Genomic DNA, 11,154 nt, shown 5'->3' on the forward strand with positions numbered 1-11,154 from the left:
TTGGGTCTAGAAAGCCACTATTCAATCATCAAATCAATTCCAGTCTTGTCCTTTCTTCCTTTCTCTTCCGTCTACCTGTCTCCACTTTCCTTTCTCCTCCTCCCCATTTTTCTTGTCTTCTTAATCTCTTTCTACTCTAACCCTATGCAAGACCTTTCCTCATCCTTGTGACATTTAAAGCTCTATGAGAAATTAAAGTTCAATATCTAAATTCTAAAAATGTTACAGTACATTAGTAAATTGAGTTTCTAAGTGTATTTCTTTTTTAGTCTATACCCCAGTAGAGGCAGAAAAGTGTGGGTCTTCCCATTCTTAATCATCTAAAAGCCTTGATAGTGCTATTTTCTGTCAAACACACCTCAAACAGAGTTTGAATCCAAGTGCTACACAAGAATGCTGATTCTACTGTCAGTAGCTGGGTGGAAATCCTTGTTCTCATCAGCTATGTGATCTCAAGAAAGTCATGTAATCTTTATATCAAATGTGCAGGGTAAATTGCAAAGATAATATGGAATCAAGTGTTTGTGCATTTGTCATATTGAGGTTGGAAATAGCCTGAGTAGAATGAAGGCATGTGGACAGAGGGGACGATACCAGCATAAGATACGCACCCTGGTCCAAACCTGGAGTGTGAGGGTAGATCTGGCTGGGTGGAAAGGTTGAATATAGTGGAAGAGAATCCTGTTGTTTGAGCAATAGGTAGGGAGAGTACTGGCTGAAGCCTAAAATTCTGTTGTGGTTCAGGTAGGGCAGGCCAGATTAGGCCAGGGCACTGTATGTGGGATCCAGTGTGTATCTGGTATGTTGTAGAGAAAGAATAGATGGGGTAGTCAGTGGGTAAGAGAATAGACAAGCTCTATGTAGGTTCTCCAGATCTCCAATTCAGAAGCTTACTATGTCTCCATGTGGTAGTCACCATGGGATAAGAAAGTTAGGTCCCCTACATATTGGCCTCCTATTCCAAAACTCCCTCTTTGCTTTGTTCTGCTGTGGATGATTGATTGATAAATAAAACTCTGATTGGCCAGTAGCCATGCAGGAAGTATAGGCGGGACTAGCAGAGAGGAGAATTGAGAGAACAAGAAGGCAGAGAGGAGGAGACACCAGGCTGCCATCCAGAAAGTATCATGTAGAGACAGCAGATAAAGCCACAGAACACGTGGTGACATACAGATTAACAGAAATGGGCTAAGTATAAGAGTAAGAGTGAGGGCTGGAGAGATGGCTCAGAGGTTAAGAGCACTGACTGCTCTTCCAGAGGTCCTGAGTTCAATTCCCAGCAACCACATGGTGGCTCACAACCATCTGTAATGAGATCTGGTGCCCTCTTCTGGCCTGCAGTCATACATGCTGTATACATAATAAATAAGTAATTCTTTTTTTAAAAAAAAAAAAAAGAGTAAGAGCTAGACAATGGCAGTCCTGAGCTAGTGGCTGAACAGTTTATAAGTAATATAAGTCTCTGTGTGCTTACTTGGTTGGGTCCGAGCGGCTGTGGGACTGGTGGGTGAGAGAGATTTGTCCTGACCGTGGGCCAGGCAGGAAAACTCTAGCTACATTGTTCTCCACAAGACCTATGAGGTGTCTTTCTTATATAGAGGCTTCCCTGTGTACAATCTAAAACTAAACTTTGAGTTCTATATAAACAGTTAAGATTTCTCAGTTTTGTATTTGAGGTAAAATTTAATGTATTTCATTTGAGGGTTTTCTTTTTTTAGATTGGTTTTTATTTTTCTATCTGACACCATTGTGTTTTAATTGGACTGTACATTATTAACTTACAATATACTTAAAATATGATTATATTAGGTCTACTTTGAACTACTATTTTTGCTTATACTCTCTGCTTTTTTCTCTTTTATTTATCGTTTTATAGTTTTACTTCTTGAGAACTTTACACATGAGTGCTTCATCTACATCACTGCAACCACATTCTCTCCCCCATTCAGTTCCTCCCACATCCCTTTGTCCCAAACTCATGATGTCTTCTTTAATTAATATTGTGACATGTATATATCATGTCAACTGGTAGTGTTATTATGTTGATCTTGTTCATAGAACCATATTGTTAAGAGTTAATGGGTACGTTTCCCTGTCATGTCTAGGGGACATTATCTACCAGCCAATATTCTGGGCCTCTGACTCTTGTTCAGGCAAAATCTGTTTATATTTTGAAAGTCTGGACTATATAGTGACTTTCATTAATTATATCTATAAACACCATCAAGAAGTTAATATGTAAGAAACAAAATTAATCACTACTCCATTCTCATGCAGACACATTTTCTCACACCATTTGGCTCATGGAACAAGACACGAGTGAGGATAGCCTTGCACTGTGCATCTTTGAGTCACTCTTACTTTAAGAAATAAATCCAGGCAGACTTTTTTCATCCTTATAAAATCTAATTAAAAAATACCAGACTGCAACAGTTAGCAAGAGGTAAGGAGGGTTATGGAAAAAATAAAAATAAAAGTAAAAGTCTATCTAGAATGGTATTATATGTACTTATATTAGATTTGCCAAACTTGATAGTTCTGAAAAATGCAATAGTTTGTAGTGGGTAGCCATTCCAGCTTTGATCTGGAAGTTCCAACCCCCATTGAGACTTTGGCAACTGTCACGCCTACAAGGCGGGGCCAAGGTAGGCGCCTGGAGACCTGAGATCTTGATGGACCAGCGCTCTCTCGGTTCCGGGACCCTGGACGGTGGAGGTGGGCCAAGCAGAGCTCCAGAGAACACTGCCGGACTGCGATACACCTTCCCCAGACCCCCCGACCTACCTATCCCTTAACTTGTAAGTTACGCCATTAAAATAAATCTCCTTTTAACTACGTGGAGTGGCCTTAATAATTTCACCAATAATAGTTCAATTCAGAAGATAAATATCTTTTTTCATGATTCTTGGAATAATTGCCCATTTTCTCCAAATTTTCTGTATGTGTTGGTAAATATGTTAGGCAGAAACCAAAAGCACAGAATGCAGGGCAGCCTCTCCAAAGAAAAGCATGTAAACTGAAGTTAAAGTTTTAGGTGGTCATCTATTGAAACTGTTGAATTATTCCAAGTAGCTTATTACTTGCTACCAAAGTTATCTCAGCACTTTAGTAAAAAACAGATGGAGAACACAGAAGCATAAAACTAAGAATCTGAAGAAGGAGAGTGAGTGGAGACAGAGGGCAAGTGTTAAGATTTGATCCTAAATCATCTGACTCTTTGTCCAAGCCCTACCATTCTCTGATACATCATTCAAAATAATGAACGATGCTTTGTTGGTATTAGAATGTTAAGTGCTGTTCAAACAATGTTGAATAAGGAGACAGAAGAGCAGTGGAAATTTACCACATTCACCAGTGTGCTTTGATCTACTTTAAACAATGTCAAGAGAACCCCTCAAGAAAGCATAAATGTCCCAGGTTATGTTTGTTCTACAGAAGATCATCCTCCAGAATGAAACATTTCCAAGTGCTGCTGCTTATACTATTGAAATAATCACTATTCTTGGGGAAGGTAGAACTGAAATTATTCAGACTTCAAAAGTCTCAGTGGCTCAGGAGATGTATCCCTTACTTACCTACCTACTTCCACCTCACACTAAAAGACAGAGGGTAAAGATTGTTGAGTATTTTCCAGAAGGCAATTTTCACTTCTTTGTTCCTCAGGCTGTAGATCAAGGGGTTCAGCATGGGAATCACTACAGTGTAGAACACAGATGCTATTTTGTCTGTGTCCATGGACTGACTAGAACTAGGATGCAAGTACATGAAGATGATTGTGCCATAGAAAATGGACACAGCGGTGAGGTGGGAAGCACAGGTAGAGAAAGCTTTCTTTCGTCCCTCAGAAGACTGTATGCTTTGAATAGCAATGTATATGAAGACGTAAGAGATGAGAATTATCAAAAGGGTAAAAAAGACATTGAATCCCACAACAAAGAAGACAACAAGCCTACTGATGTGTGTACTGGAGCATGCAAGGGCCAAGAGTGGGGGAATGTCACAGAAAAAATGATTTATTTTATTAGAACCACAGAAGGAGAGTCTGAAGGTATCTGCTGTGTGGATTGAGGCATTGAGGAAGCCACAGACATAAGAGCCAATGGTCAGGATGGTACATACACCCGTTGTCATGGTGGTGGTGTAATGAAGAGGCTTACACACTGCTGCATGGTGGTCATAAGCCATGGAGGCCAGGAGATAGCACTCAACAGTGGCAAAACCCACAAAGAAGAAAAACTGAGCTGCACACCCATTGTAGGAGATGACCTTGTTCCCTGACTGCAATGCAGCTACCATCTTGGGAGCTACAGCGGATGAATATCCCAGATCCACAAAGGACAGATTACTGAGGAAGAAGTACATGGGAGTGTGGAGATGGGAGTCTAAGAAGATAATGACCATCATCCCTCCATTACCAATCAGAGTGACAAGGTAGATGAACAAAAATATCAGGAGTAGAGGAACCTGAAGTTTGGGGTCATCTGTCAACCCCAACAGGATGAATTCCATCACTTCTGTGCTGTTCTCCATTGCAGTCAGCTTGAATTTTACCTGGTGATTAAAGAGAATGAGCCATGAAGATATAAAAGAGGACATTTTGAAGATATAAAAAATGGGACACTAACATATATGAAAAAATGTACCATGATCTACCCTTTCATTTTAGTGTTAAATCCTTTGAGATTACTACAATGTGCCTATTTGACAGATCACAAAGATAATAACTTCACTATATTAAGTGAGAATACCTAATTAACCAAAATCAAAGTCAAATCTATCTCTGCATCTCCGAGTTCAAAGTGCATGTGCATGCACATTATTATATGGTTATATCTGGCAACATCAGTTTTGAGACTTACTCACCTTTCAACAATCAGAAAAAGAAAACTGTGAAGTAAAATAATGTGAATCCATTCTTTCTTCTCTGCTTCATTCTGCCTTAATAATATGGTCTCAATAGAAACTTTGTGAAATTTGTATATGTGCATAATTAAATCACATAGACTATAGAAATCAACATATATAGAATTCACTATATCTCTCTCCAAAATCTCTACTTGAATTTAACACATTTTTATCTTAAAATCAACACTTGGGGGCTGATACTACCAAAAGAGGAATGTAAACTCCAACCAATCCACAATCCCTTTGGTTTACAATGCTGTCCTGCCTGAAAAATATGCTAGAGTAATGGTTTCACAAAGCTTGTGGGAGCAGTAAATCAAGATCTAACTTGACTTAAGGCCCACTCCACAAGATGGAGCCCATACTTGAGGTGGCTTGGGTAACCAACAATCTGTGGCTAGATAGCCCATAAACCTAGGGTAAAACCAAACACAGCTGGTCCTTAAAAAAATGATGATAAAGTGATTTCTAATGATATTCTGCTATACTCATAGGTCAGTGCCTTACTGACCATCACCAGAGAATATTCCTATAGCAGATGGGAATAAATATGGAGCCACAATCATACATTATGCACAGAGAAAGAGACCCTGGAATACACATCTATAAAGGAGATGTGTTCATCAAATCCCTTCCTTCAGAGCTCATGGGACCATACAAAGGAGTAGGCAGAAAGAGTGTAAGAGCCAGAGGGGTTGAAGGACACCAGAAGAACAAGATCCTCTAAATCAACTAAGAAAGCTCATATGAATTCACAGAGACTGAAGCAGCATGCACAGGGCCTGCATGGGTCTGCACCAGCTCCTCTGCATATGGCTTCCAGTTTACTGTTTTTATGAGACTTTTGAGTGTATGAACAAGTAGGTCTCTGATTCTTGTGCCTTCTCTTAGGCTCTATTCCTTCAGGTGGTTTACCTTGTCCAACTTCAAAGTGATAGTCTTTGTTTTATCTTATGGTATTTTATTTTATGTTTTGCTATCTCTTAGAAGCCTATTCCTTTCTAATGAAAAACAGAAAGGAAGTGGATCTGGATAGGAGGGAAGGTGGGGAGGAACTGGGAGAAGTAGAGGAAGGGGAAACTGTAATCAGGATATGTTGTATGAGAAAAGAACCTACTTTCAATAAAAGGAGAACAAAATAATTCTCTGTAAATTAAAACACATGGAGAACTTTTCCATCTTGCATTAGATTATTTCCAATGGCAGTATAATTTATACTCCCTTTTTTCTTGCTAAATTGGATATCTGGATCCTTTTTTGATTCATGACTGTGATGACTGGGTGTTCACATCATTCTATGATATGTGTCTCCCACAAACCTTGTGATAGCATCTGCACATTATCTATCTGATATGAAAAATGATATCTCTTCATGAGTACTAAAAAGCTATCATTATAAAACAAGAATGATAAGACTAATCAATAATTAAAGACTATTGACCAAAGTTATATAAAGGTAACATTGGAAATTGAATTAAAACCTTGGGAATTGAATTAAAACCTTGGGAAATTTCAAACTAAATCCAGAGATTTTAAATATAGTTTCTAATATTCTTATAAGTTCATTTCTAAAACATAGAATAGCTAAAGAGAAGGTGTAGTATTTATAGCATTTAGGTTTTAAAAATATAAGTGAATATTTCATAATTATATTAATGTAAGTATATATGCATCAGTTTATATGTGTGTACAAGTTTTTGTTGTTGGTCCTATTACGGTTAAGTCCTCCTCCCTTTGTACTCTCAAAGTACTTATGTCTTGATTATCACACATTTAGTCATACAGCCACCCAGTACTTCAACTTGATTTAAGACCCTGGAAACGGTGATGGTATTAATTCCTTCTTGGCTCACTCAGTCAACCATGACTCCTTGCTCATAAAAATAAACATTTGGTAAATTAAACAAAACATCAACTCCAAAGCATAAATAAATTTTCATGTTTTTAAATTAACAACAAGCAGGCTACAGTTATTTTGTCCAGTTGAGTCCACATTTCCTGCCAAAACACTAGCTTAGACTTATGTACAAGTATGTTCAGAGAAAATAATACATTTGGAGGTAGTCAGGGCTGGAGAAAGGCTTGTATCCTACTATGCAGCATGCCCTCCTTCAGTTATTTTTCCTCTTCCAGAAGCATTTGCACTGTAGACTTTGCCTGTCCCTACTTACAAAATGAGGGGAGGGGGAAGCAGGCTAAGAAGAGGAAAGAGAAGAAATGTGGAGAGAGAAAAGGGAAGGAGAGGAACGGGAATTAGGAGAGCACTTCATTTCCTCTTGGCCTTAGTTTGCCTTAGAAAGCAGCCACCACTATCAGTTTGCTAACGAGCCCTTTTTATATAACGTGAAAGAACAGGATATCACAGTCAGTCTGTCCTATTTGGATGGTCATTCAAGAAGTGTGCCTGATTTTATATAAACTGGTTCAGCCAGCTTGGGACACCTTTATAAGCACTGTTCCATTAATACCCTCATTTGTATTGTTTCCTGCCTCTTTAGTCTCTTAGAGAAATTTCCTAGAGTTTTATGTCTTCAATCTTTTTCACTTGTGCATAGATTTACAGGTTTTAATTAACCCTCCAACAGGCAATACATTCTATGAAAGTTACCCAGCCTTTTTTTTTTTTTTTTTGGACATTTGTATGCTTTCCAATTTAGCAGACACAGTACTCTGTCTCTTTAGCAGACAGTGTCCTAATCTAACATATTTAAAAATTGAATCATGTGTTGCCCCTGGAGATCACATAACTACTAATTTTCTCATTTATACACTTCCTTGGGGCCAGAGTTCTCAGCATCAACTTTATCAACACAATGAGCCAAACAATTAAATCAGTGCAGATCATATGTGCTACAGAACACTTAGCCGTTTCTCTGGCCTCTACTCACTAGATTTTAAAACAATTCCCCCCAATTTTCCCTAAATGTGTTCCTGTGAAAAATCATCACAATATCTCATGAAATACAGTGCCCCTAATGGTGGGTCCAATTTTAAAGATTATTCAAAAGAATACTTCCAGAACTTATAAAATGTTCGTGTCCATATCTTCATTCAATAATTGTGTGGTTGGATGGATAAGATGGTGACATAGATATGGATGATACAGATCATACAGATGTGTAGAATCTGAGGCGTGGTGAGATGAAGTGACAAGTTCAAGGTCAAATGTTCCAATCAAATGTTGTTGCTTATTGGTGAAGGGATTCTAGGAAGGAAAGTAGCTTGCCAACTCCTCTCATTGTTTGATCAAGAAAACAAAAACCATCCCACATCACATATCAACCTATTTTTCCTAATATAAGGTAAGATAAAAACTACATTTAATTCCAAGAATTAAATGTAGCTGACTTAGGGTAAATTCTGAATTCTTTTCCAAAGCACCTGAACAAATGCTTCTGCAGTCAATTTCATTGCATAATCCATCCAAGCATATTTTGGATTGCATCAAAGGAGTGTGAAGACTCCCTCAGTCTTCATACCCCAATTGTAATGTCAATAGGATGACTAAATTTTATGAAGGAAGTAACAGATACTATTTTGTTTGTCATTTGTTGGATGATTTATTCATTGCCTAGATTACTGGCAACCACAGAGTGGACTTAAATGCTAGTTAACCAAGTGAATGGATTGCAATGCCACATATAGGTTAAGATTGGGCCCTTTTTGAGATAAGAACTTGCTATATTGCTCAGGCTAATAAAATGACCCTACTGTCTCAGCCTTATGAGTAGCTGGCATGAAAGACATGTGCCACCATGCTTGGCTAAAATAATAAGCTTTATGGTTATTTGCTGTAGAACTGTAGGCAAATCAGCTTCACACCATCAAGAGAAAATGAACTGGAGCAAAGTAAGGGAAAATTCAGCTACTGTGTGTTCAATAGCCGTGATAAATATAAATTAATTATCTGTGACTTTATTCAACTCTGGGTCAAGCATTTGAATTTGTTTCTCGCGTTTTACGAGTGACATTTGGTGGCAACATCCCATTTAGTAACGGCTATGTCAATGGTTGTCTTGTCTAAGCAAAGAGGCTGAAAGGTACCTATCGGAAACTTCTGTATCTATTCTGTGAAATGGAGAAGAGGAGCCTGGGAAATAGAATCTGGGTCTTTTATATCTATATTCTGACTTCCTTCCTCCAAGACCACCTCTTTATTTCTACCCACAACATAAAGAATGTTACTTTAATTTAAAAAAAATTAAAAGTCAGGAAAACATACCTATGGTCTTGTGACTTCTGAGATCCTAATTCAGAACTGACTTCAACCACTGGGCTTTTTGAATCCTGTAAAATAAAAAGAACTGTTTGGTTTCTGAGGTCTTTCAATTTCAAGTGTGATAAAAGTGCAAAGGCAATTCAGAGGTTGCTATGGAGAGCCTACCCTGAGAGGCACACCAAACTGAGTGAGAGACTGAGATCTCTGAGAGACTGGTGTGTATGTAAATAGGATCCTCTGAAGGGAACATCTCCAAGGAGTCAAGCCCAATCCAGAGCTCAGTGACATGCAAACGTACAATCAAAACAACACCTTCCTGAGGGGACTAAGGTATTGCTGTAATATGAACGTTCCTGAAAGATCCCTCAGGAGACAAAGGAGAGCCAGTTCCTTCTGGTTGAAAGCTAAGATCATTAACAGGAAAATCTCATCCCAGTGTCCTGAGAGAAATCTTTGAATATACACACTTTTCCCTCACCTCAGAGATTTCCTGTGTTAGAAGCTGGCTCTTTACCCAAGTCTCAATGGGGAGGAATTTTTAAATGATCAAAAACAGACCATGAAAAACTTTATTTTTCATAAACCCAGCTAAGATTGCACAAGTTCAAGTACGAAGATGACCGTGAAGAAAAATATTTTCAGGAAACTGTTTTCTGATAAGCTTAATTATAAATGAGCTCAGGCATAGAATTGACAAGAAGCATGTATGCTAAGTCATTGATGTTAATTTCCTGAATTAATACATACAGGGTGTCTACTACGTTCTAATCCTTGTCTGTATGTGTGATTTCATTTCACATTCACACAACTCTTTGAGAAATAGTAATTTTACTAATCCTACAGATTTTAAAACATCTATGTATTCCTAACTTTGACATCTTTTCCTAATATTATTTATCAGTAAAAGAACAAGGTCTTCTCAAAGAATTTGCTAATACACAGGGAATATACCCAACAAGCCAGAAGTATATCATAGTTCTAGAAAGTAAGTAAATAAGACATCTCTCAGACACAAAATCTGTATTTTTGTCATGTGGTCTACTTTTCCTTTCAGGAATCAACATGGGAAATTAGAAATGTTCTCAAGGTTCAAGAGCATCTTGTTTCTCTAGGTTCTTTTTTTTTTTTTCTTCAAGACAGGGTTTCTCTGTGTAGCTTTGGCGCCTTTCCTGGAACTCACTTTGTAGCCCAGGCTGGCCTTGAACTCAGAGATCCGCCTGCCTATGCCTCCCAAGTGCTGGGATTAAAGGCATGGGCCACCACCACCTGACTTTCTCTAGATTCTTAAAAGTGTTTTTTTTTAGTACAGTGAATTACAAAAGTGAAGAATATTTGCTAACTTTTTCTTTCCTCTCATGAAAATATCTCCATGTAAAACTTATGCTGTAATGAGTTAAAGATTTCATAAAACAAGAAATTACATCATGCTCAAGTAGGTGGTCAGCTAAGTGATAAAACTCAAATAGTTCTGTACCACTCTTACAACTGTGTAAACTTTTGTCTTCTCTCCACATGTCCCACTCTGAATACTCAGATTTCTTCCTTCCTACTTAAAATAAGAAATTTTGAGAAGATGATAAGACAGAGAAAGAGAGGTGCAAAGAACTAAACACAGGGGGTGAGAGAAGATGAGTAAAGAAGAAAATGTCATCTATAGGCACATAGTTCTGACAGGTAAGACCCTGACTATCTGGAGCTATGAAATAATTTCATCTTTTCCCATATAAGTGTTCAGGATTCTGTAAAATTAAGTGTCTTACACTAGACTCTGCTAGTAACCTTAGATGAAACAGTCTTGGATTCTAGCTAGTGAGAGTCTAGACTCTAGAGTATCTCATTAACTTATGGGATAACTTAATGTTCTGTTTGTATGTTGCCAGTTTCTCATGCATTGAATGTATTTTTTTTCTTTTTTCTCCCAGAATCTCTTAATTCCTGAGTAAATACTTTTGATCTGACTCCTCTGATGCCTTCAGGATTTGGCCATTTCACAAGATCAGTTCAGCTCTTCATCTCCAAATAGATCCACC

At 38.0% G+C, this 11,154-nt stretch overlaps 1 protein-coding gene and 1 non-coding gene across 2 annotated transcripts; one reads left to right on the forward strand and one right to left on the reverse strand.

Moving 5' to 3' along the window:
- Positions 1-3,579: 3,579 nt before the first annotated feature.
- On the reverse strand, positions 3,580-4,533 carry LOC131897193 (olfactory receptor 5B21). Its single transcript, XM_059248100.1, has one exon. It carries the CDS (start codon positions 4,528-4,530, stop codon positions 3,580-3,582), a length of 951 nt encoding a protein of 316 aa, XP_059104083.1. The 5' UTR covers positions 4,531-4,533.
- Positions 4,534-6,154: 1,621 nt separating this feature from the next.
- LOC131903235 (small nucleolar RNA U13) lies at positions 6,155-6,258 on the forward strand. The gene has a single exon (XR_009377477.1). It is a non-coding gene; the product is annotated as a small nucleolar RNA U13 (small nucleolar RNA).
- The last annotated feature ends 4,896 nt before the right edge of the window (positions 6,259-11,154 follow it).

Source organism: Peromyscus eremicus, chromosome 1 (genome assembly GCF_949786415.1).
Source record: "Peromyscus eremicus chromosome 1, PerEre_H2_v1, whole genome shotgun sequence".
Lineage (NCBI taxonomy): Eukaryota > Metazoa > Chordata > Mammalia > Rodentia > Cricetidae > Peromyscus > Peromyscus eremicus.

Coding starts and splice junctions, on each gene's coding strand:
- LOC131897193 (XM_059248100.1), bottom strand. CDS start 4,530: ATGGAGAACAGCACAGAAGTGATGGAATTCATCCTGTTGGGGTTGACA.